Source organism: Drosophila eugracilis, unplaced genomic scaffold (assembly GCF_018153835.1).
Source record: "Drosophila eugracilis isolate 14026-0451.02 unplaced genomic scaffold, ASM1815383v1 contig_124, whole genome shotgun sequence".
NCBI lineage: Eukaryota > Metazoa > Arthropoda > Insecta > Diptera > Drosophilidae > Drosophila > Drosophila eugracilis.
Window position 1 is genome coordinate 52,841 of NW_024572029.1, and position 25,363 is coordinate 78,203.

At 38.9% G+C, this 25,363-nt stretch overlaps 5 protein-coding genes across 7 annotated transcripts; 3 read left to right on the top strand and 2 right to left on the bottom strand.

The window, feature by feature from the left end:
• The first annotated feature begins 35 nt into the window (after positions 1-35).
• On the top strand, positions 36-9,226 carry LOC108118357 (alanine aminotransferase 1). 2 transcript variants are annotated; one of them, XM_017231023.2, is made up of 7 exons: positions 36-219; positions 2,830-3,073; positions 3,197-3,341; positions 7,102-7,191; positions 7,261-7,523; positions 7,591-8,414; positions 8,475-9,226. In XM_017231023.2, the coding sequence occupies exons 2-7, from the start codon at positions 2,835-2,837 to the stop codon at positions 8,621-8,623; spliced, it is 1,710 nt and encodes a 569-aa protein (XP_017086512.1). In that variant the 5' UTR covers positions 36-219; positions 2,830-2,834; the 3' UTR covers positions 8,624-9,226. The 2 variants fall into 2 exon arrangements, with proteins under 2 accessions (XP_017086512.1, XP_017086513.1); XM_017231024.2 differs by lacking the exon at positions 36-219 and adding an exon at positions 411-524.
• A 105-nt stretch (positions 9,227-9,331) lies between these two features.
• Positions 9,332-13,897, bottom strand: LOC108118360 (RNA-binding protein 1). 2 transcript variants are annotated; one of them, XM_017231027.2, is made up of 2 exons: positions 13,296-13,896; positions 9,332-10,098 (listed from the first exon to the last, which is right to left on the bottom strand). In XM_017231027.2, exons 1-2 carry the CDS (start codon positions 13,676-13,678, stop codon positions 10,011-10,013), a joined length of 471 nt encoding a protein of 156 aa, XP_017086516.1. In that variant the 5' UTR covers positions 13,679-13,896; the 3' UTR covers positions 9,332-10,010. The 2 variants fall into 2 exon arrangements, with proteins under 2 accessions (XP_017086516.1, XP_017086515.1); XM_017231026.2 differs by lacking the exon at positions 9,332-10,098 and adding an exon at positions 10,840-12,680 and having other exon boundaries at positions 13,296-13,897.
• A 270-nt stretch (positions 13,898-14,167) lies between these two features.
• Positions 14,168-14,823, top strand: LOC108118363 (mitochondrial import inner membrane translocase subunit Tim9). The gene is made up of 3 exons (XM_017231032.1): positions 14,168-14,325; positions 14,427-14,522; positions 14,582-14,823. Exons 1-3 carry the CDS (start codon positions 14,266-14,268, stop codon positions 14,711-14,713), a joined length of 288 nt encoding a protein of 95 aa, XP_017086521.1. The 5' UTR covers positions 14,168-14,265; the 3' UTR covers positions 14,714-14,823.
• Positions 14,824-14,837: 14 nt separating this feature from the next.
• Positions 14,838-16,417, bottom strand: LOC108118361 (protein yippee). Its single transcript, XM_017231028.2, has 3 exons — positions 16,050-16,417; positions 15,833-15,992; positions 14,838-15,357 (listed from the first exon to the last, which is right to left on the bottom strand). The coding sequence occupies exons 1-3, from the start codon at positions 16,165-16,167 to the stop codon at positions 15,270-15,272; spliced, it is 366 nt and encodes a 121-aa protein (XP_017086517.1). The 5' UTR covers positions 16,168-16,417; the 3' UTR covers positions 14,838-15,269.
• A 1,001-nt stretch (positions 16,418-17,418) lies between these two features.
• Positions 17,419-18,501, top strand: LOC108118358 (mpv17-like protein 2). Its single transcript, XM_017231025.1, has one exon. It carries the CDS (start codon positions 17,674-17,676, stop codon positions 18,397-18,399), a length of 726 nt encoding a protein of 241 aa, XP_017086514.1. The 5' UTR covers positions 17,419-17,673; the 3' UTR covers positions 18,400-18,501.
• Positions 18,502-25,363: the final 6,862 nt, after the last annotated feature.

The following is a 25,363-nucleotide window of genomic DNA, read 5'->3' on the forward strand; positions in this document are numbered from 1 at the left end:
GTGACTTTTGCACGCGCGTTGCAACAATAAAAAAAACATATTGTCGGCAAATCAGCGAAAGACAACAACTAAAAAACATTGCCAGCACTTCGATTTCGGTTTCAGTTTCAGTTGTTTAATTGCGTCTAGCGGCCAAGGAGCTTTGATTTTCTGATTCGATTCTGATTGGAACTCTCGCACACCGCACATCGCGCGCACACACACACACACATTTATTAGGTATATACAAAGATAAATATATGTATATAGTGTATTATAAGTTTATTAATAAGTTTATGCAAGTTTCTTGGGATCACAATAAACGCCGTTAGATAATCGCCACGCCTATAACGCCCATCAAGGTGAACCGATTAAAAAGTGCAGCGAAAAATCGATTTTTTCGCTCTTGAACTACGTAAATATATATCTTTGTGGATATATACTTATATATATAAACACCGTGGCCGAGAAATTCTAATTGGGAGCAGCGAGGAAGTGACAGTGAAAGTGATTTGTGCGCCCAAAAAACAAAAAATAAGAAAATAGTAAATACCCTGATTTTGTTTATCGTTTTGCGTGTTTCTTTAATTGAATTGCGTGCCGTGTTTTTTTTTCTGTGTGCGTTCAATTTGTGCGGCGTTAACAGCTGTTTAGCAAGCCAATTAGCACATCACAACACCCCTTTTTTTCCACCCACTACGTGTCAATCGAGTTACAATATAATTTCGCTGACATTTTGCCAAATAACTGCGTTTATTAGAGTTACTCAATCCCGAGGGCCTGGTTCTAATTGGATTCGTTATCGTTACTATCTTATCCAGTTGGGATGTGGATGTGGGCAAATACTTTTGATAATCCACAATGCGGGGGTCTAAAAGTGTGGGCCACATAGCCATGGAGCAAAGTGCACCCAGTCCATAGAATAATATTCTATACTTTTTTAAAGCTCGTTGCATAAGGCCGTTTGTTGTCAAAACAAATCACAAACAAAAGGGGTACAGTGCCTCTCAAAAGTTCTGCAGCCACAAGAAATATAGTATGAATAATATAAAAATACGCCCATGGGATACCTAAAATCTTAACACGTGTTCCCTTTTACAATTTTAGATTTCTATGCTAAACTATCAATAGCTTTAAAACCCAAATTTCCAATCAATAAAGTTTACAAACATATTTAGATATACTTTCACTAGTAGACTAGTAGTGTTTAGGAAATTTAGATATATTTATATTAAAAATATTTAAAAATTAACATCAAAAACTCTTCAACTAAAAAGCAACCAACTATAGTTCCTTGTATATTTTTAGATTTTCTTATACATTTAGTTAAACTTATCTAGAGATCACTGTTTGTCCACCTCTGAAGATCACAAATTTAGGTTTCACTCCCCTTTACTTCTTCCCTTGCTCTTCTATATATATACCATTAAAACCACAACCGGTTTCCAAAGAATCTTCAAGTCGAACCGAAAATTTATTCCCAACGAGTTCTTGGCTTTGACTCGAATAAACAAAACGGCTTTTATATACCCCTAATATATACATAAGTATATATATATAGAATATATACTTTTCTGGCCATATATTTAGTACATTTTTAATTTCTAAAAATTCCCTGTCGCTAAAAAGAAAGCAAACAATCTGCGGCTGATTGACGCTTGATTTGAGTGCGAAAAAGTATAGTATGTTGGAGGTAATGTGATTTCTGGTCATTGTCATGTTTCCAAAAGATTCTTTGTCTGTCTTTTTTTCATTCTTGCCTATTTGCATTACGCAATTAGCGATTCAAAGTGCAAAAATCAGAGAATATATATTATATATATTTGAAATTGAAAGATGAGAAATCGTAAGCTGGGAATTGGGACGTCACTGATAAGAACTCCGTTGATTTAGCTCAAAGTCAAAAGTACGCTGTTTACTGATAGTCCCCCCTCGCCATTAAATCCCGTCAGTTTTTTATGAAGAATTAGAGCTATTAAATCATATACATAATCCCAAAGTAAATAGCCCCAAAAATCCGTTGACTGCCTCTGAAAAAAACTTCCACTGCGATAAGCGGCTCAGTTAAAAAAAGAACATTAAAGTAACTTTTATTTGATGCCATTTTTAGTTCGGTTTGGGCGTGGATGCTATATATTAAATAAAAAAAGGACTGGCGATAACCCATGTATAATACTGTATAGCAACAGGCAGAATTACAAACTGAGAAGTGATAAAAGATTAATTCTTGTTCTTATAAAAAATATTTATATTTTAAATTCCCGCCCAAGTGCAACTGTTGTGGTTTGCGTCCTAACTAAAAATGCACACTGTGCAGCATGATGAGAGCGGGAAATTTGAATAGAAAATTTACAGCTTCAATAAATATTTAATTTTTAACTGTTTTTATATAAGCGAAAATCCAATAAATAAATTAACGAACTACTTTGATTGGCATAAATATACCCTAAAAATGTCACTGATAACTTGTCTTAAACTTGATAAGATAAAATATATACATCACGGAAAAAAATAAATTGATTTCTTCAACTTGAAAACTAAATATAGCCCATAAGCACTGTAAGGGGCTCTAAGTAAATATAGTTTAATCATTTATATATATCTTATATTGTATATATTTTACTTTTATTATATTTCATATTTATATAAATACCTTCTTTACGGTGTATTGATAACAGCTGTGCTTTTGAATTCGCCGCTCTTATAAATGAGCGCTGGACTCTTATACACGCACACACACCCTTTATTCTTCTTCTTGGTGCTGTAGTGCTAATTTCTTGTCATTTAGACGCTGACTTCTGTGGGCTGTGCCTTTAGTAATTACCAACTGGTTTTTTCGTTTTCTTGCAGAAATAATGAGTCGAATGCTAATTAAACCCGCTGCTGCCACAGTTTCGGCCGCTTTGCAGCAGCAACAGCAACGCCAGCAGCAACAGTACGTTATTCGCCGCTGGAAATCGTTCCTGCAGAACAACAACAATGTCAGTCGACGTGCGGCGAAAACGACTACGACGACGTCGACTGCGGCGGCGGTAGCAACGTCACAGCGTCACGGAAAAAGCGGCGATTTCATTCAACCGTTAGACGTCCGCCGGTTAGTTTCGCTCGCAAAATAAGTGCACAAAGATATTAAGAATATTTACAAATATCAACCAACAAGAAAGAAATAATCCAAAGTGCTGATAAAATTGTGATTTTCTTTGTTTTTTTTTCTCAGTTCCTTTTCAACCAGCCACAAAATGCCGTCGTCGTCGAAAGCCCTCCAATTGGATAACATAAATCCCAACTTCATTGCCATGGAGTATGCGGTTCGCGGTCCTTTGGTGATTCGTGCGGGCGAAATCGAAAAGGAACTGGAAAAGGTAAGCGTAAAAAACTAATATTAGTTAAATGAAATACAGAAAGTAATGCCAAACAAAGCGATAAATGCGACGCCATTATCTAGCGTTTTATTCCCCCTTTTTGATTCACTCAATTTGATGGCAATTCAAAGCCCGCATTTTAATGTCTAAGCACGCTATACATTTATATGTATATACACGAATGTAATGTATGTATGTACACATATACATGTATAGAGTGTGAGCCGCATCTGTGTGTTTGTTTTTCTGCCGCTTTGCCGCCCTTTTATTCTTTTAATTCACGCTTGAATGGGCGAGAACGGCGCAATGAATCATTCACCTCGTAAATCGCAACCACCCCTTTCTCAAGGACACCTGTTGAAAACAACAAAAATAAAAGTGAAAACACCCACGAAAAGAAGTAATTAAAGTCTATCAAATCATATTCATGGCAAAAACATGCAAAGCGGTTCCACAAAAAATAGCTTTTTATTATCATAATTCTGGTTTATTTACCTAGACAGAAAAATATGCTAAGCAGTTTTATAAAATATTATCCCGCATTGTTTTATAATTCCTTGAGCTCTCTTAAGTTTTGAGTAATTCAAATTTGTTTTGATAAAAAGAAGCTCGCAAAAAAGCAAAACACTTCAAAACATGATAAAGATATGTGAATATTTCTTGCAAAAACAAAAAGCTCTTAAGAAACCAGAAAACCAGTTCCAAAGTGTATTTTTCCAACAAAATTTAAAAGCTTATAAGAAAAAGAATATATCTCTTTGCCATATGTTTAATTTCATTTGCTTGATCAAAAATGTTTACCAAAGAAGAGAGCAAAGCTGATCAAGGCATTTGTTTGTTTTGAATACACTTGAAAAATTAAGGGCTAAATCTTAAAATGGGTTTTTTCTTGCTTATAACATTTATTGATGTACTAAAACGTTTTGGATATTTCTTACCAAAAATTCCAATAGTAGTTAAAATTATCGAAAGTAATCCAAAAGTTTAGATAGCCTGAAGGAAATTGTAATCAAGCGGCCATAAAATTATCAAAACTTATCTAAAACGGAATTTATTCTTTATAATGCCGAAAATGTTTGAAATGAACTTTGAGTTGAGGGAGAGAGTAAACAAGTCAATAAAGTAATTAAATTAAGTACTAGTCGGCGGGGTGAATGATATTTTCCTGGGCAGTTCGCCAAAGGCCACTTACCCGTTTTTCTTAGCACTCATCTTATAAAACCCAGTTTTTTATAACATTTTCCATAACGAGTTCTACGCTCTTAATTGCTAATGAATGTTTCTAATTATTCTAAATTGTATTTCTTGGACTTTAATTGGAAGTGGAAGTTGAATTTCTGACACCATTAACGAGTTCACTGAACGACCTTCAACTTGGCTTACATAAGTGCGGAAATTCTGGCTTGGGCGGACTGATACTGTGGGTGGACCCGATTTCTTCTTATCACTGAGAAAGTGAAAAATCATAACAAAGAACGAACATGCGCATCAGCTATGCGAAAATATGTTGTACATACAAAGTTTTCTTCTGCTTTTTCTTCCTTTTTTGTTTGGCAAAATTCTTCACGAACTTTGTTGACCCGTAACGTTATATATATATATTATGTATTATCTATATATATATATTTAAATCCATTGTTGGTCCCTCTGACTTTTCACATTCTGTGTATGCCGCTGACAGCCAGTTGATTTCCCTCCCAGTTTTCCCGCTGCGATTGATTTCCTTATCCGCACGACTGAATCTGTGTTTTTGTGTTGTTCTTTTTGCGTTTTATCAAATTCCTACACTTGTGCACAAATTTGGCAATGTTCCCAATAAAAGGAAAATCAAATTCATCATCTGACAGCAGCAGACATTCTTATCAATTCGATTTATTGCATTTTCTTCGGTTTATAGTGAAAAATGTCAATTTTAAATGGTTAAATAGTAATGACTTGGATCTTGGAAAATTTAATAGAAAAAGCTTTCTAATGGGTTCGTTTATATTTTTTTAAAATGTATTTTATATATAATTAAATGCAATATTTATATTATATATGAACATATTAACCCCCCGTTTGTTTTTTTCACTTCCATTTGACATTAGACTTCGCTAGATTGATTGTTATAACATATTATTATTTTATTTTGGCTCGTTGAGCGATAAAGTCCGGGTTGCCAACGCCTTTTATACAAGGCCCATATGATTATACGGCCCTACCTGCACGACTATATAGTTATCAATTATATAGCCACTTAGCACAAAAAGTTTGTTTACAACGATTTCAAGTGCGAAACGATTGGATTGTATTGGTAAATAGGCAAGAAAAGTATATAGAAGAGAATCTGAAATGATTCTATGAGCTGGAACAGCGATGGTTAATTAATTAGTAGCCATATCTAAATTATGCTAATAACATAAATATCATTATTAAATTAGGTTGTTTTATGAGCTCTTAATGGATGTTCTATTAGAACCTCTGAAGCTGTAAATATTTTTAGGTTTCAAGTATATTCCTCACTTTAGGTTTAATATTTCCACCTACACTGTCCACTTTGAGGTGCGATAAAGCTTATTTCTATAGATATTTCCATAAGAAATACAAACACATCGTCAATTTACGGGTGCAATCCATTTGCCTCGACTTGGCAACGCTTTTATCAGTATTTTTCGAAATTAAAAAAGAAATAATTAGCTGAGTTCGATAAGGTGTTGCGATGCCACGTTTCTACGGTGAGAACTTTGCGATCAATGTTCGAACCTGTTTTAATATCAACAAAAAAAACTTAAATACTTGATAAACATATATCCGTGTTAAGCTGTGAATTCTCTAATTTTCCAATGTACTTGTCAGGCAAGCAGCACATTCAGTCAGCAAGTGACGTCAATGAAGCTCACTTACATGGCGCAATTTCCATTATTTAGCCACAGCAAAAAACACACACAAGTCTCCCTCTACCCTTTGCGTGACATTATGTGGTAAATTGCCCATTGGAGCGTGGTAATATGGAATCCGAGACGACGGGCTCTCTTTAATGAATGCAACTTGCACTTGTGCCCCCTTTGCAAATTGTCTGCTACTCTGTTGACAGTTTCCACATCGAATTTTTGTCTCTACTCTACGAGTAGTCGTGCGAGAAATGGGGTATAATGAACCCTATTTGGAATTGGAATAGGAATACTAATGGGTAATGGTATTCCCTGATATTAATCATCCTTCTTTTCCGTATATCGACTTTCCTTTTCGTATTAGAACGAAGCTGATCTTGCCTTCCATTTTTAAGCTTCCTAAATCTTGATTTTGTCTCCTTTTTGAAAACTATTAATGTGCTGGAAAAGGACTATCCACTGTTTACTAGCACTTAGTTAGTTCAATACTTGAGATTGATTAAAATTATCGTACACCTCTAGTACTTCCAACAGAACTCATTAACTTGTTAGCCCTAAAACCTAGCACTCCAATTTCTAGATGGCAAACTATTTGCTTAACCCTCGATGGCTGATTTAGTGATAAAAATTTAATTAGAATTGCAGTTGAATCGATTACTTTGGCCTGATTGTGAATATTTCATTTGGTCAAGTGTGTTTGTCCCCAATTATAGGGCTGCTCTAATTCCGATTTGGAACCACTTGAGGCCAATTTGCATGGCTGAAAGCCACAAATTAAAAGCTCATTTGATCCGCTTGCCTGCCGGCCTGTCCGGGCTATCATAATTCAATTTGGTCGCCGAGTAAACAATGTGTAATTTACGAACTATTTCCATTGAATTTGATTGCAGGGTGCCAAGAAGCCATTCGACCAGGTGATCCGTGCCAACATCGGTGATTGCCATGCCATGGGCCAGCAGCCCTTGACTTTCCTGCGACAGGTAAGTGTCTTGCCTTAAACTTGGCTTATGACTCCTGATCTAAATTGGGTTTATCAATTTATTTATTAGCTGATGGCTTTGACCTTCGAAAAACGGTTACTCGACTCACCCGAGTATCCCGAGGATGTCAAGAAGCGTGCCTGTGCCATTTTGGATGGCTGCCAGGGTCAATCCGTGGGATCGTACACTGACTCCGCTGGTCTGGAGGTGGTGCGTCGCCAGGTGGCCAACTACATCGAGAAGAGGGACGGTGGCATTCCTTGCGATTGGCAGGATATCTACCTAACCGCCGGTGCATCTCCCGGAATCAAGAGCATTCTCTCCATGATCAAGTAAGTTCAAAGGCAATACAAATTTTAGAAAATTGAAAATAAGATAACCCCTACTTACTTTTTTCAGCTCCGAAGTGTGTGGCCAGCAGCCAGGTGTGATGGTGCCCATTCCCCAGTACCCTTTGTATTCGGCCACCATCTCTGAATACGGCATGGCTAAGGTAGATTACTACCTGGAGGAGGAGACCGGCTGGAGTCTAGGCAGGAAGGAGCTGCAGCGTTCCTACGATGAGGCCAAGAAGACGTGCAACCCGCGTGCCTTGGTCGTAATCAATCCTGGCAATCCCACCGGACAGGTTCTTACCCGCGAAAACATCGAGGAGATTATTAAGTTTGCCCATGAGAACAAGGTGCTGCTGCTGGCCGATGAGGTGTACCAGGACAATGTCTACGACAAGAACTCCAAGTTCTGGTCGTTCAAGAAGGTGGCCTATGAGATGGGCGAACCCTACCGCAGTCTGGAGCTGTGCAGTTTCCTGTCCACCTCGAAGGGTTATCTGGGCGAGTGCGGCATTCGCGGTGGCTACATGGAGGTTCTCAATCTGGATCCCAAGGTTAAGGCCATGCTGACCAAGTCGATCACGGCGGCGCTCTGCAGCACCACTGCCGGTCAGGTGGCTGTTAGTGCTTTGGTTAACCCACCACAGCCTGGTGAACCCTCCTATGAACTTTTCAAGAAGGAGCGCGACGAGATCTTGGCCGCCCTGAAAGAGCGTGCTGAGCTCGTGCACAAGACTCTCAGCAGTTTCGAGGGCTACAAGGTGAACCCCGTGCAGGGCGCCATGTACGTCTTCCCCCAGATCGAGATCCCGCCCAAGGCCATCGAGGCTGCCAAGGCCAAGGGCATGGCCCCCGATGTTTTCTACGCATTTGAGCTGCTCGAAACGAGCGGTAAGTTCTGCTTCTTTTCTCCTGAAATTCCAATTTCTAATCCTTGGCGTTTTTCCATAGGCATTTGCATTGTTCCTGGCAGTGGATTTGGTCAGAAGCCCGGCACCTGGCATTTCCGCAGCACAATCCTCCCCCAAACGGACAAGCTGAAGCTGATGATGGAGAAGTTCCGCGTGTTCCACGCCGAATTCATGAAGAAGTACAAGTAGACACAGTCCACGGCCATCCATCTGCTGACCACTCCCTGCGCCATGCTCCCCGTCCCCCCAGCCCTGTGTTAAAAGTGTCGATCCTTAGGATTAAAATATAAAATACCATAACTGTTTTTTTTTTTCTATCTCTGTTACTCTTTGTGTGTCATTAACTGAAAGCTTCTTTACTCTTTATATATGAGAAAATATATATATAAAATTGGAATAACTCCTGATTTGTAACACACTCCCAATCCAAGCAGGTTTTATACGATCCTACGATCACGTTTCCAGTTAGCAATTAACCCAATTAACTATATATATATAGTCTTTGATTCTGTATTGAATTGATTCTCTTAACAGAGAAGTGACAATAATTTTTGTTAAAGCCAAAAGTTGTTTATTACTTTTTGGTCGGCGCAAAATTGAAAAAATTCTGATATTGTTCTAGATGAAAGTTATTTGCATTGTGTAAAAGTTTACATATTTATCTATATATATACCTATTTATAGTCTGCATGTGCTTATCCCTGAATCGATCACGAAAACATACGATGTGTGTGCGTTCAAGTCATTACTAATTGTTATAGACAAGAAAAATAAATCAATTTTATTGTTAAACCATAAATGTTTTTAACTTTGGAGGGTTGAAACTTCCCTGAGATCTGTCTAATCTGCAAACTTTATTAGAATATTATCCATCACTTTGAGAACAAAGGCATTATATTTTGGTTTTAAATTATGTTCAATTTATTGATTTTCATTTCACGACTTAATTACTTGCACTTTCCGTCATTCAATCATATATATATATATATATATATATTTGTATATATAGAAACTTCTTACTTATTCTTTTCATAAACTTTTCTTTTGACTTTTTGTGTTGAGACAGATTTTTTGATCAGATAAAAATCAAATGGATAAAGAATGGGGGTTTTGCGGATGTACAATAGCATTTACCTTCGACATTCTTTCTCCGGATGCCTCACGTTTCGTGTGTGGTTGTAGTAGTAGTTCTTGGTTGCTTGTTTTTTCTTTCTTTTTTTTTTTTAAATTAAAATCTACCAAAGTCTTAAAGCCTAAATACCAATATGTACCGTAATTGTACTGTGGCTATACTTGCGATCCGTCCAGATCGGAGATGGCTGGGTTGTGTGGTGGTCTTTTGTAGAGTTGCTCGTTTTTCTCGATTTCATTTTTTCATTTTCTTAAAGGGAGGGAGGTTATATATGGAACAAATCTTTTGAGTCAAACTAAGGAATCTGTGTGGAGACTTATTTGGCCCCCAACTCTGTGGCTGCTTTATATATCTCTTTAAGTATATATATATTTATATATATATATAGGGTGTGTGTGTGTGTGTAGTCCGGCTTGAGGCTGATTCTCACACATGTCCATCTATCTAATGGCGATCCCTGGAGTCCGAGCGACTGCGGCGATCCCGTGAGAAGCTGCGGCTGCGTGTCCTTGAGCGGCGGGGTGAACGTGATCTGTAAGTAAATGGGTGGCGTTTTGGGGAAAAACATATTGGGCACGACACACACACAGACAAGGATATAGAAAGAGAAAGGAGAGAAAGAAAGAGGAGAGAGAGAGAGAAAATACAAATTAAATAGATTTTGCACTAATAAGTAATATAAGTTAACAATTCCTTAAGATACGTAAAGTTGATAGAGTGGTCTCGATCAAACAACACACAACTTGGGCTGACGGATCTGGTGGATCGGATACGGATCGGAGAGCTGAATTTGAGCTGATCTGAGCTGAGCTGATCTGAGCGGAGCTGAGAGCGGAGGGCTGGCTGATTCTTGTTTTTTTTTTTTTTTTATTTGGTGGCTGAAGGTGCTTGAAGGTGGTGGAGATATATAGCTGATATATATTTTTTTTTGGTTTGGTTTAGGCCCCTTTTGATTTTTACGAAAGCGTTGGTGTGACATTTACATAAAGTAATTGGTGGTGGTATTTGGTTGGATTGGTTGGCTGATTGATTTGTTGGTAGGTTGCTTAGTTGGTTGATGAGCAGAGCAGACTGAGAAGACTGTTGTTGTTGTTGAATTGTAGTAGTAGTAGAAGTAGTAGTAGTAGTAGTAGTAGTAGGTTCTTGTTGTTGAACTGTTGTAGTTTGGGCTGTTGATAACGATACGATTCTGAGCTGATTGACTGTGACTAGGGTGGCTGTGTTGTGTTTATTTTGGTGTGTGTTGTTTGGTGGATAAATATATTGGTGAAGCATTTTCTATTCTGTTGCAGCAGCCGAAGAACGTAGGTCGTATGAAGAAGCAGTTGGTGGGGAAGCATCAGTTAGCAGCAAGAGAGGATCAGGTGGTGGTTGTGGTTTTTGGTGGTGGTGGTGGTGGTGGTAGTAGTAGTAGTGGTGGCGGTGCTGCTCCTACCATCCGCGATGTGGAGAGGCGAGCTTGAAGAAGACCATGCCCTGCCCTGCTGATGCTGCGCTGGTGCTTGGTCGATTGGTGGTTGTGGGGTCGGTTGGTTGGTTGGTTGGTGAACAGTCTGACTTTGAGTTGAATTCAAGTTGATCGGATCAATGCATAAACACATTTAAACAATATAAATATATATATTCACACAGAGAGCAGCGCGAACAACATTATCTCAGTAGATGTTAGGATACACGGAAAGATATATATAAAAAAAAACACATTAGCAGAAACCATAATTAGAAATATAAGAAACGAATTTTTGTTAAAAGACGTTACGTTTTCATTATCGTTTCAGTTCGTTGGGGAGTGTAGTGGTGGCGGCCAAAGGTTTCATACTTGCTGCGATTGAAGGAAATAGCGTGAAGCAGCCTCAATCTTGTTTGATTGCAAGGGAAAGGTGCAACTACTGACTGAGTGGTGGGACCAACAAAAGATCTACTAAAGGCTTCTCAGCCTCGAGATCATTTTGCTGACTGGCTGCCAGATGTTGTTGTAGTAGTAGTAGTAGCAGTAGTAGCAGCAGAAGTAGAAGCTGTTGTTGCAGTTGGTCATTGTAGCTGTAGCTTGTTGCTGATGCTGTAGCTGCACTAAAGATGACGGATGATGTGGTGGTGGTGGGTGGTTTGTTGGGGACGAAGGAAGCAGGCTGAAGACAACCGCACAACTTGGAGGCGTAGGAAGTTGACTTTTTTTTTTTTTTGAAGCGTTGCTGGTCTGGTGAGTGTGTATAAATAATATATATGCATAGAAGCACATTGGAGTTAGATTCTTGATGAAGTTGCTCTGTTGCCGCTGATGCCCGGTTCGCTGTGGTTCTTGGTGATTAGTGTGATCAATGGCAGAGTGTGTTTGAGTGTGTATTGCTTGTTGTACAGCCTGAAGATGGTGTCAACTAACAGACTTGTAAATGATTGCACTATGGGGCATAAGACCAAGTTATTAAATCAGAAAATCACTAAATTAGAAATGTAGTACAATTTTTAAAGGATATTTCAGTTTGTAAATGAAATTAAGCCAATAAACTTGAAAATTGTATAAACAAAACTAAATTTCCGGATTACAAGTACATCATTTCATTCTACTCAAACAAAAATTGAAGTTATTAAAAACAATATCGAAATCTGGTTGTTTGCCCCATAGTGCTATGAATAGTTAGGTGTCTTTTGACTGGTTTTTGGGTGCATTATTCTTGTAGCTGCGGAGCCGGAGACGTTGCTGATGAAACTGGCCTGGGACGAGCTGAAGAGGTGGTTGGAGGGGGTATAGTGTTGCAGTCGTTCGGTTTTTTTTTCTTTTTCTTTTTCTGTGGTCAGCGGAATATATCGAATTTGTTGAATTTCTGACTAGGGCCGCACAACAAATTATTGCATGGTGGTGGTGTGGTGGCTGTTGTTGTTGGTGAAATGTGTGTAATAGGAGGAGCAGGATCTGCTGTTGGACTAGTTGTTCTTGTAGTAGTAGCTGTTGTTGTTCTTTTGGTTGTTGTTGTTCTTGTTGAAGGAAGAGGAGTAGTAGAAGTTCTAGTAGTAGTAGCTGTTGTTGTTGTTCTTTTAATTATTATTATTATTATTGATGTTGTTGTTGTAGTAGTTCTTGTTGTGCTTGTTGTAGTAGAAGAAGAAGACTTTGTCCTGCAAAATGATTTTGAGACCACATTAAAATTGGCTCCAAGCGTTTGAGTTACTTTGTTTTTACTATTTTTTTGTATTTTATTTTTTGTATTTTTTTTTTTTTTACTAAAAAAACAACAAACAAAACATTTTCACTAGGTAAAGCTATACTCTTTGAACTTTTAACTATGGACCTCTGGGTGCATATAATGAGCAATGAAATGGGGGTACTAAAACTAGATTTCCCCTAAAAATATACATATATATATATATAGAAAATCGATTGAGTAGCAAAAACAACCAGAACTGTTGGCCGAAGACGCCACCGTAGGCGCGGTAGGACTGTTCGTTTATGGACGCCACTGTGTGTGTTTATATGTGGCTTACAGTGGTGTCCCACTGAATGTGCGTGTGTGTGTATTTTGGCTTGCTCCGCTTTCGTATGTATACGCGAATCGATTTTTCACATGCATACATACACACAGATACGCACACACACACATAAAGACGACACAGATCAAATATATATACATTTTTGCATATTTTCTTGCACATATTGGCAAAAATTATGATGTTTCATAATCGAGAGGGGGATGGGTTGTTTTGCAGAATGGATATGCAATTTAGTGTACTCACCTATAGCGACCACCGCCATCGCCAGCTCTTGTACCGCCTCCAGCACGGGCTCCACTGCCTCCGCCACGGCCACCTCCTCCGGATCCGCCTCCCCCGCCCCCTCCGCCACCTCCACGACCTTCGCGTGATCGTCCAGAGGACATCTCCACTCGGATGCGGGTGCCGCAACAACGTGTGCCATCCAAGCCACGAGTCGCATCCTCAGCATCTCGTCGATCTTCGAATTCAACGAAGGCGAAACCTGGTGGATTGCGGGCCACCCAAACGTTGCGCAATGGTCCATATTTGCTGAAGGCGTTCTCGATCTCGTATTTGGAGGCTGAGGATCCCAGGTTGCCCACGTACACCTTGCAGGCTAAGTCCCATTCCCGATAGCGTGGCATTATATGTATTATTTATGTAGTTGTGGCCGATCTCCTGACCTGTACTCTTTTTTACTGGAAACCCTTTGGGAATATTTCTTCTGGTTTGTGGGCTTTCTTTGGACTTTTATTGGCTATTTAACAATTTTAATGCGCAGCGAACACACCCAAACAGCAGGACGAAAAAAAATGTTTGTGTGGAAAAAAAGATGGCGTTCTTCGTAGTGTTTGAAAGTATGCTAATAAGTATAACCATTCGGAGGTTGTTGAAAAAATACCATAAACCGTTTCGTATATCGATACTTGATAAAATTACTTATTTTACAAATTAAACATATAAAAAAACCGATGTGCAATATTTTGTCTTGTTAATTATAGAAGATAATGCGTGCTTTAAATTGTGTATTATAGAATGGCACTTGTCCAAGTAATAATGTGACAACTCTGGCCTAAACGATTAATCGTTTAGTTTATGCCCAAGAACATTGACAACAACGATGAATCGATTCCGATCTCTAACAGCTGTCCCTATTATTTAATATAGGCACATTATTGTTGGCTCCTTTCCTTTCGTTTGTAGAAACTTGAATCAAATAATATAGCACAAGATGGCCAAGAGTCCGGAAAACATAGCGCTGGATCAGCTGGACAAGGATCAAATGAAGACGGTAAGTTAAATATCCGAGGAAATGCTGTAGCACAGGAAATACCGGCGCTACCAAGTGATGCAATGTGGTTTTCATTTATGATGGGCTTGTCTATCATCCAGTTCTCCGACTTTCTGATGTCCTACAACAAGCTATCCGAAATGTGTTTCACAGACTGCGTGCGCGACTTTACATCGCGGGATGTCAAGGATTCTGAAGTGAGTTCGCAGTATATCCATGTGGAGCTGCAAAATTCAATATCCGATTTATCTTACAGGAAAAATGCTCGCTTAACTGCATGGAGAAGTACCTGAAGATGAACCAGCGTGTCTCGCAGCGCTTCCAGGAGTTCCAGGTCATCGCCAATGAGAACGCCCTGGCCATGGCTCAAAAGACTGGCAAACTTTAGGTTTTTATAGATGTTATTATCAACCTTAACTAGTTTAGACAACCGAGATGATGCATTTTTCCTGCATTTGTCAAAATAGCTGAGTAAAGAAATGAGTTGACGAGTTATAACCCGACGATTATAATTTACTATTCGATTATTGTGGTACTTTATTGCTGATTGATTGGTGATTGATTACGGTCTAGAGATCTTGTTTGAAAAAGACACAAGTGTGGATCATTAGTTGCGGATCAGTTCGAACTGAATAACCTATCTCTTTTTAGCACTTCAGCCTCATGACATGTTAATGGTAGAATTGGGCGCCGCAGCTGCTTACGTGCTAGGTGTGCCTACAACTACGTTTAAGTCACGTTAAGACAGGGCCGTAGGCGTTATTGCTCCGTGCCGGATTTGCAACCGGTATTCGGATGTTCCAAAGCTCGGAGCTGACTACGGCGATCTCTAAACTAGGTCTAATGCATAGAGGCCATCGCCTGTGGCCTTCTACTCAATACTTAGGGCTACACACGGTTTGCCAATGCGTGGTTCTTGTCTTCCGTTTGGATAATCAATCGGCTCAATGACTCGTAGTGGGTGCCTCCGATGGAAAGCCTTCTGCCTCGTTGATCAGGGCGTACTCCAGAATCACACGTCCCTCCTTATACCTTTGGGTATAAGATAGTACATTAGTAGAGTATATCATCTGTGGTAACATAATTAACCTTTGCCCTAGATCAAAGTTCTTCTGCGCTTGAAAGTTTAATCTGTAGTTTCTGCGTAACTTTGCTTTGCCACTGTTTGTATTATAAGATAACATGAGATAGACATGCATAAGATGGGTTGCCACAAAGAAATGGGAATTCTAATGTAGGTTCTTTATAAGGAAAGAATACGACTATAATACATAAAATAACGATTTTTAGCTTTGAATAACAAAAAATAAATTAGTTGTCAAAGACAAAAGTAGCCAATACGTATAAAGATAACTTTATCTCTATTCAATTCATGTAAGCCGAGAAGCTAAGCTATTGAAGATAATAACGCGGACTCAAGTCAACCGAAAACAATAAAACTGCTTGATAATTCTTATATGATGCCTGAACTCATAGAATCCCTAATAAGAATCCTGGCTTTACTCACTTTTGTGATTCCTCGGTGGCGAATTCGTACATCCATCCCAATTTGGCACCGCAGTTCTTGCACATGACGTCGCGGACCATGTGGCGTCCAGTGAGCATGACTCGTTCCTGAATGTTACTAAAGGTCAGGTTGACCACACGCTTAAACAAATAGGCTCGTCCTGTGGGGTTTTATATATAGGATTAATATTGCATAATCAGAGATGAGGTTTCCTTACCTGTAGCGCCTGTGAATCTGGTGCTGATCAATTGACTGCGGTTGGTCAGGTTTGTGTGGCACTGGGCGCAATTGAAGAGTTTGAGGCCACCGAGGTGTTCCAGAAATATGCGTCCCATTGTGCTGCCTCGCTCCCTTTCACTCACACTTCTAGTCTTGTCCCGTCTCGCTCGCTCTCGGTGAAATGCGTGTGCGTTTATGGGTGTGTGAGTGTGCGTTTGGTGGTGTTCCTTTGTTCCCCTAAAATGTGGGGAATAATACGGGTATCACTCCGATTACTTCCTGGCCTTGTAATACTCCTTATCTATATTTGCGATGCTCTTTTGTTTTGGACTCCACTAACTGCGTCCCACTTGCACAACACAGGAATAACAACAACAACGCAGTACCTTACTCAGCTGTTTGAAGATGTCTCAGATTGGAGAACCCACGTCCCTTGTCCACGATGACCTGTCCTTAGGCTCGTGCTCACTTGTGATCGGATATATATCCCAAATTTGGATCTAGAACTGTGCTAATGCGACGCTTGCACAAAAAAAAAACAACAAAACACTGTGGAATGCTTTCTAGGGTTGTCGTCGTATTCTGCGATATCGATGCAAAACTATCGAAAGCGAGTGGATTTAGGGATGGCGGAGAGTTTTTCAATCTATTTAACAAATTAAAATAATGAAAGCGGGCATGTTCAACAATCATCCGCCTCCGCATCGGGCACATTCGTGCAACACATGAAAATATTCTTACTGGAACACCAAGTCTCATCTGCCTTTGCGGCGAACGCCTCGAAATTGACAATTTTTTCAACTCAAGCTGTCTTCTGGAGAGCGTTAGGGCCCTCATTTATGGTCATCAAAAACCATCTGATAGTAGATAATATACCATTACGAACCTTTACCAATTTCTTGTTAGAACCAACCTAAATATTTAAGTATTTTATTTTATAATTTATTCTCGAGTCGTAGGCCCTAGCAGCCAGTACTCTTTAAGTAACCCTATAGATTTAGTATTGTATACTAGATTTAAGCTTGTTAAATAAATAAATAAATATAAATAAAATAATGTTTGTGTAGTTTAACGAAAATTTAGTTTTGTTATCAAGGAATCATATTTATAATTTTATTGGCTTTTTTGGCCCACTTAAAAGCCAAAATAAATTGGATTATTTTTATAATATTTCTAAGTTACAAGCTTGAATTCAATATCTTTTTTTAAAATCAATTATTGTTAAAAAAGTGATTAATTATTCTTCATATAAGCTTACAATTATTAAGCAAATTTAAATAATTTCCGAACGAATTCCAAACGACAATTAAACTATCGATAGCTCAATTCAACCAGCCCTGATCAAACCAGCTGTTTGCTACACGTGATAGTTGTTATTGTTGTTGTTGCTGTTGCGTGTGTCCGAATTGCCTTTCAAAAGTCAAATCCAAATAACAAAATTCGGTAAAAACCATGTGTATAAATTTCTAAAATCACCCCTGGACCCGGCAATCACATCCTATTTTCGGACACCTTTAACATTATGGCTGGCCCGGAGGCGGAGGGCTTGTAAATATCGGAACACCGCCAATCGAAGAAAAGAACACAACCCCTTGAAGAGTGAGAAATTGTAGCCGAACAGCATGCAATCCCTGCGTAGCTGTTCGGCTCGTGGCCTTATCCTCTCCAGCGCTTTTCGCAGTCAGCGTAGCCTGAGGATAAGTTGGCCACGGAGAGCCGGGACAACTGGAGGAGCAGCTTCTGGTGGAGGAACTACAAATACAGCCACTGTAGGCTTTGGAGCACTCCAAAAATTGCGGGAATGGCATTCGAACGCCTTTAGTAGTCGTTTCCTGCTATTTACCAACGTGGGCATCTCCCTTACCCTAAGTTGTGTGGGCGACGTTCTTGAACAGCATCTGGAGATCTATTGCGGTGAAATCGAACGCTTTGAGTCCACCAGAACTGCCCACATGGCCATTAGTGGTGTAACGGTGGGCGTGATTTGTCACTATTGGTACAAGATGCTGGACAAACGATTACCTGGCCGAAGTATGCGCGTGGTGGCCAAGAAGATCGTGCTCGACCAGCTGATCTGCTCGCCCATCTACATTAGTGCTTTTTTCGTTACGTTGGGCCTGCTAGAGCGGAAGGACAAGCACGAGGTATGGGAGGAGATCAAGGAGAAAGCGTGGAAGCTATACGCCGCCGAATGGACAGTGTGGCCAGTGGCGCAGTTTGTCAACTTCTACTGGATCCCCACTCATTATCGCATCTTCTATGACAACATCATTAGTCTGGGCTACGACGTGCTAACCTCAAAGGTCAAGCACAAACAATCCCATTCGCACCTCAAGAAGATTCCCTAACCCTGCGCCAGCCTCTGCTCCTCCTGCTTTCCTTGTAACTATTTATTATCAAAGCAAAAACCTTGTAAATATAAACGAGCCCGTGTACAGAGACCAAGCAAATGTATGTTTATTATTCACGCACTTGTCCGGCTTTCGCCTGAAATCGGGATCACTGGCTGGCAACCGTTTGAAAAACCTTAACCATTAGAACGATTGATGAGGGAAGGAGAAGGAACTGACAAAAGGAAGCCCGTGCCGATGACGCACATCCAACCCGTAGGAGGTGATAAGATTTTTCCCTCTAGCAACAGTCGGGCTAACAAACATGCGATGCTATGAGATTGGAGGCGGTGCCAAGCCCACCTTTTGAGCTGTTTTCACCTGATAAGCCCTGCTTGGTAGCCGCCTTAAAAATAATTCATAGAACCAATAACCATCCCAGTGATAAGAGGCTAACGAACGCATCATTAGAACATTTATGGCTATAAATATAGATGGACACGTGAGGTTTTCTATTCTATAACTGAACTCACGAATTTTCTAATTTTGCTGATTTGACTTTCAAAGATTCTAACTCAAGTTAATAAGTGCTATGTTGAGGCTTCGCAGGAGATTGTACGCTGTCGAAATAACAAAATAGAAATGTTAACAAAAAATTAGAAAAATATGAAATTTAAACCTTTTCTTCTAAGATCAGATAATCTTAGTCTTTAGTTTTGGCTAAAACATTTCTTTGATTTTTTTAAATAGAACAAAATAATCTTATCAAGACATAGAAAATATTTTGGGAACACGTCATCCAGTCTCCTTCAGCACTTTCCTACGACCGACTATCTATATACTATACCACCATAAAGATCGGGAGTGCGTAGAGAGTACTGTCAAGTGCTTCTTCCTCATATCCATTAATGAAATGAGTAGTTGCCAGACCCTATCTCGTTTGCCTTGGCTTTTTATTTCAAGAGCGTTTAATTAGAATCGTGCTTGACATTGATAATGAAAGTTGCCAAAAAAAAAAGAAATATAGAGACTTGATTCAATGCCATGTGGATGGCAACCAAAGCGAGTTCCTTTTGGCAAAAATAAAAAAAAAAGCTCAATAAATTCCGAGTTTCTTGTCTTCGCCTCGCATCGATTTGAATGTTTTTTTTTTTTTGGTTGAAATTCGTTTGGATTTTTTGCTAATTTTGCGCATATATGTATTTGTGTCTGGTCTTGCGAATCGGAAAATAAGACCAGTTGGGACCTTTTCGAACCAGTTTTATTTTTTGGCTGAGAAGATTAATTCTCGACTTCGTCTCGCTACCTAGCAACCTAATCTTGTTTGTTTGGAGCCGCTTTTTTGCTCAAATTAGAAACGATACCGTTTGAAATATTTAATTTGATTTTATAATGAAAGTTTGCCAATCGTGAATACTAAGTTTTTGAAAATTATGTGAAATAATGATAACGTGGCGTATACGTGATATGTAAGTTCTTGGATTTTATATCATAATATATAATGGATATACAGTTAGGGTTGGATTAACTGTATTCAAAAATATTTCTCAGTTGCACAGGTTGTTTGTTTAAATATCTTTTGGGATCATATCCGCTGACGCACTGCGTCATCTGTCATGCATAAATGCGTGAGATAATCCTCGGCCATCGTTCAGAGCTCTCGGATTGGTCGAATTTCAGGGCTCGTCCGCTTGTTGTTCTCGAGTATACAGATGCAGATAATACGTAGATACAGAGAGAGAAATATTCGTTTTATCTTAGATATAAAAGAAGAGTTCAAAATGGCTAAAAGGTTTTGCGATTAAAGTTCTTTCTGCAGAAATATTATATTTTTTAATTGACAGTCTTAATAGAGAATCCTAGAATCATAGGAATATATCGTTTTTAAAAACGATCTTTATTATTTCCTCTGCATAGCTATATTGCATGCTGGTTATATAAGCAAACAAAGAGAGCAAAACACGCGCAGACAAACTGCGAAAAGTTTTGTAAAAAAGAGCCAAAGAGTCGCCGTCGGGCAAAGAGCGTGAATGTGTATATAATTATATAGAAATTTACGCAACTGGCGAACAGGTGCCACTACCCATACAACCGACTCTGGAGATCTCGTTGGGCGGTGTTTCGGTATCTATGTATAGCACTTAAATCGGACACTAGCGTCTGCCTATCTGCCTATCTGACGCTCTGACGGATTTATCAACTCACTCTCTGCCAGCTAGGCACATTTTTTTATGGTGCCATGTCGGTTCAGTTCGGATTGGATTTTTTTACACATATTATTTTTGCTGTTTTTGTTGTCGTTGTTGTTGGTTTTTGCTATAATTCGAGTGCCGGGCAGCCACGCGCAAGTAAATTGCTGTAAAGGTGGGCCTGTGTGTGTGTGTGTAAGTTTTTAGCATAAATTCGGTTACCAAGAGTTTTGGAAAAGTATAATGATGAACTAGGTGGTACTCAGTGGTAGTTGGGAGTATTCATAATAGGCAGCTGAAAAGTAGGCAATATCTGGAGAAGGGTTACAAGGTTAAACTAAATATCTTGCTTATATTCATGCCTTATAATGTTTGTTAGAAAAATTCTTTATACATTTACAAACTATTTTATAGTTCTTTCTTTATATAGAGTGTACAAGCTGTCTTATATTTTCTTTCACTACCCTGCAAGTGTCGAATGGCGGCAACAAAAGCCGGCCAAAAAGTAAAAGCTTCATAAAGGCAAAGAAAATACAAACACAACTACCAACAGAATCGTACATTTGAGCATAAAAACAAATATTCTCGTACATATACTTCTGGTGAGTTCTTGGTGTTCCCTTTATTTTCGACTTGGAGAGCCACACGTGCCGCTGACTGGCCAATAAATATTATCCAATATTATTCAAGATTTGACGTTCCAAATTCGTGCTACTCCTTTTCGGAGAGTTGAATTATAATTATTTGAGGGGCTTGTCTTCTTAGCACGAGACTTAGTCACGAGTTTAGCCATCGTTAAAAAGATCGTAAAACGTTATGATAATGGCGGTTTTTTGGCTGCCCCTCTTTTTTTTCTTTATCTACCAGTTCTTGTAGTGTATATCTATTTTTCATTTTTTTTTCATTTTTGCTACCGTCCCTAACCTTGAAAACGCGTAAGCAATATTTTTTTTGGAGGAGTATGTGTTAGCAAAAAGAAGGAAAAGAAATGAAATCAATTAGAGAGATAGTCGGGGCAGCTGGTAAACAGCAGATATTCTGCCTTTTCCCCCAATCGTAGCACTTCAATTTGTTTGCACTGCGCTATTTTTGAATGCCAAAGATCGACAGTGAAAATTCTAAAGGGGCCTGGGACCTTGAGCAGTAAAAAATCTGCTCAGAGATGCGGACAAGAAAATAAAGAAAGCCCGCGTAAGCAAATAAATCTTTAGACTACACTCCCACGCATTTTGAACACCATAAATATCAGAGTATATTTGTATAGAAATGGTAAAATGTATAGGAATGTGTGAATCAAAAGCTAAGGAAAATTAATAAGGGATTTTCAGCAGGATCAATGATCTTTTTTTGATTTTGTAAGGCATAAAAGAAGTAAGATTAAGTTGTCATGAAGTATTAGTTAAGATTAAGAAGAGGTAAGATACGAAGGCATAACTATCTATTAATAACTCTTATAAGATAGTAGAACTTTAACTAAGCTTTCTGCTAAACCAAAAAGTAAACATCATAACCACTCCCTAAAGTGATAGCCCTACTTAAATTCACTTAACAAGCTCTCTTACTAAGAATATCTAAATTAAACATTTTCGAATGACAAAAATAATTAACTGTCAAATAAATGTCGAAATAAATTCGCGATGCGTAACAGCACAGAGAAATGCAAATAAATCTGAGAAATCGCCTGACCAATTACCCTCGTTTGACATCCGTATTTCATATCCGAGGATGACTTGCAGATCGGTAATCAGAGGGGATGACTAAATGCCTTATCACTGTTGTTTTGCCCGTGAATGATTATTTTTGTTGGTGGGGGGATGAGAGTCGGTAGTATTATCTCTGCAACGATAAAACCGCATTCATCAACTCAAAAAACTAACCGATCGCGATCATGTGCTACTGTATCTCCTCCCGTATCCGTATCTATATCTATTTCGTTCTTTCTATGGGGCGGTACAGTTCGTATTCTTTTGACAGTCAAAGCCCCGGAAACGTGTATCTTGTGATCGTATGAGGGTGTGGCTAAAAGACGAGCACCGGAGGTGATAACTGATAACTTATGGAACTTATAGAACTGCCTGAAGTTATCACATTTTTTTGGGGGGCGTGTGCCGGGAGCTGACGTCAATGGATCGATAAGCCCCCCATAGAGATATGATCATCCTGACAGAGAAGCTTACAATGAACACTGAAGGAAATCAGAGTAGTATTCATAAAAAGTTCAAAGTACTTACATAAGAAGACCTATGAGTGCCAATTGCGGTTTGAAGAAAAGTCATTGTTGCCTCATCATTACAATATGTTTAGTAGGTAAGACTGGTTGGTGATTATGTATCTAAGAATTGAAACTGAATATCGTGCGATTGGATTGGAACTGCGTCGTTGTCTGTGAACTCTGCGAACCCTTATGAATTTTTTGTGAATCGAATTGAGTTCCCGGCAAAAAAAAAAAAATAAAAAAAAGAAAACGGATTGCGACGCGTGATCGATTTCGATTCGATTCCAATTGCAATTACCTCGACATAGTTGGTTGCGATTATAGCGACCGTTTGGGTTAGCGAATTGAGAACTCGGATTTGACGTCACTGCTGCTTCGTCCCTGGCCTCCCAAATGCTCCCTTTTTTGAGTGCGTAATTTTTGTAAATTGAATACCAAACTTGGTGTACTGGTTGGGGATAAATTCATGTCACATGACAAACTAAAAATATTTACGAAAATATCTTACGAAATACCAATGAAAACAAAAAGGGGTACGGATGACGCGGTCAGAAGCCGTCAAGGTAACGAAAACAAATTCTCGCAGAAAGGCATCAAAACAATAACAGAATGATTGTAACGCCAACAACGGCGAAAACAAGTCAACCCAAACTCTGGGAATAATAAAGGTGACCAGCGAGCATATTGCGCATACGCCCCATGGTACGCGATCAATAAAGATACATACAGTTAAGGGCATAATAATGGTTATATAGACTTGAAAGTGGTATAGTTTTTGATTATTTCTTATAATGTAGTCATTAACTTAGCTTATATTTTATGTTCGCCAACTTATTAAGGAACTTTTCTTAATAAAAACAATAATATTAAAACTAAAGTTATTTCTGTTTTCTTAGCCATGCAAATACTATTCATTTGCACATATCTGTGTGTATCTATGCATCTGTGTTTGTATCTGTATCTGTGATTGTACGGAAAGTGGGCCCGTTTCAGCGAACGGGCCTCCAAAACGCACACACCGAGAGCGAGATACGGGACACACCCCTCCATCTCACAGATACAAAAGACACACACACACATACGTACTTTTAGATATTTAAAGCGTCCTTGATCGTGCACAAAAACAATGTATGTAAGTGGGTTCATTGACTTTTGCTCTCGTTTTACAAGTCAGTCAACTATAATGTAATATGCCGATGGGAAGTGAGTGCCAAAGTGCCAAAGCAAATCTTTTTCTCTCAGTGAACAGCAACTAGTCGGGCTTGATACGTATTTCACTGGAAACTGTATATTTTATCAGGTTGGGTTTTATATTTATTTTTTCTTTTTACCAGAAACTGCTGTTGCTGTTAACCACTCAAAGAAATTCATTGTAACTAAGTTGGTTTTGGTGTTCTAAGTTCGATTTAGCCATCATACCACCATGTAAGTCGGCAAAAAAGATCTTAAAACTTCCCATTTAAAGACAATATCATTTTTTTGAAAGTAGAATCTCACCTTGAACATAACAAAAATCGATCCCAGGATCTTAAAAAGATCCCCAGCAAGGTCGCCTGGTATAAAAGACGAATATCCGGATGACCCAGTGACCAGGGAGCTGATCAAAACAAAAACTGGTCACCGGGTGACCGAGTGAGAGGGAGTGACCATCAGACAACGCCAACTATCTCGCTTCATCGCGTCCATTGACATTGAAAGCCACTAATTTATTTGTTTATCAGCCCAGTTGAGAGCCACTGAGAACCATCTAGCATTACAATTATATCAAGAGAGTCATGTAATATATATATATACCATAACCATATCTCTTCCGTCTGATCGTCGCTGTCTCTCTCTTAAGTTACAGCCACATGGCGTGAGAAATGCCCAAAGAAAACTTGATTTTCTCTTATCAGCTAGTAATCGTGATGTTGTTAATTTAGATATTGCATCAGCCAGGATTACAGAGGGATTTCACCTCTGTTTTTTGTTTGTACTTTCTCAAATCTGTTTTGCACAATCTGTTAGACAGACACACACACTGAAATCCATAGAGCGTTATCAGTTGGGAAACTACGAGCAGGAAAACAGGAAAATAAAAAACGTGCACGTCATGTTTTCCACATTTCCAAGCCAATCTTTTTGTGTGGTATAAAAAAGAACAAGAAGTTTCGGCAGGTAGCAGGAAGTGAAGGAGGTAGCGCCTGATATTGATATAACCATATGTGCGTCATAAAAAAGAAACAAATTTTCCAGGTCAAAAATCTGTTAAGACGTAGTTCAGGTTGAGGATAGTTTCCTGTGGGTTTTATTTTACAATAAATATGATTCTTAAACTTACCAAAAAACTCTACTTAGCCTGGACAACATCTACAGGCGGAGATGTATATCATTTTTACGAATTATATTTCTTGTTTAAACTAACTTTTGGTTAACTAACTAATTCTTTAGATACAAAGCCAGGTATTTGCATACTTGTATATTTTATATAGTATATAGTATATAGCATATCCCTCTGTGTACTCACTTTAAATGGAAAAGTACACACGGCTGAGAGGCGCAAACAAAGAACTAGAACCAGCAGAGAAGCCATCGAAAA

Coding starts and splice junctions, on each gene's coding strand:
- LOC108118361 (XM_017231028.2), bottom strand. CDS start 16,167: ATGGGACGCATATTTCTGGAACACCTCGGTGGCCTCAAACTCTTCAAT. Junction 15,993..16,049: donor CAGATTCACAGGCGCTACAG/GTAAGGAAACCT, acceptor AAAACCCCACAG/GACGAGCCTATTTGTTTAAG. Junction 15,358..15,832: donor GCCACCGAGGAATCACAAAA/GTGAGTAAAGCC, acceptor TTATACCCAAAG/GTATAAGGAGGGACGTGTGA.
- LOC108118358 (XM_017231025.1), top strand. CDS start 17,674: ATGCAATCCCTGCGTAGCTGTTCGGCTCGTGGCCTTATCCTCTCCAGC.
- LOC108118360 (XM_017231026.2), bottom strand. CDS start 13,678: ATGCCACGCTATCGGGAATGGGACTTAGCCTGCAAGGTGTACGTGGGC. Junction 12,681..13,295: donor GATGGCGGTGGTCGCTATAG/GTGAGTACACTA, acceptor ATCATTTTGCAG/GACAAAGTCTTCTTCTTCTA.
- LOC108118357 (XM_017231023.2), top strand. CDS start 2,835: ATGAGTCGAATGCTAATTAAACCCGCTGCTGCCACAGTTTCGGCCGCT. Junction 7,192..7,260: donor CCTTGACTTTCCTGCGACAG/GTAAGTGTCTTG, acceptor TTTATTTATTAG/CTGATGGCTTTGACCTTCGA. Junction 8,415..8,474: donor TGAGCTGCTCGAAACGAGCG/GTAAGTTCTGCT, acceptor GTTTTTCCATAG/GCATTTGCATTGTTCCTGGC.
- LOC108118363 (XM_017231032.1), top strand. CDS start 14,266: ATGGCCAAGAGTCCGGAAAACATAGCGCTGGATCAGCTGGACAAGGAT. Junction 14,326..14,426: donor ACAAGGATCAAATGAAGACG/GTAAGTTAAATA, acceptor TCTATCATCCAG/TTCTCCGACTTTCTGATGTC. Junction 14,523..14,581: donor GGGATGTCAAGGATTCTGAA/GTGAGTTCGCAG, acceptor TTTATCTTACAG/GAAAAATGCTCGCTTAACTG.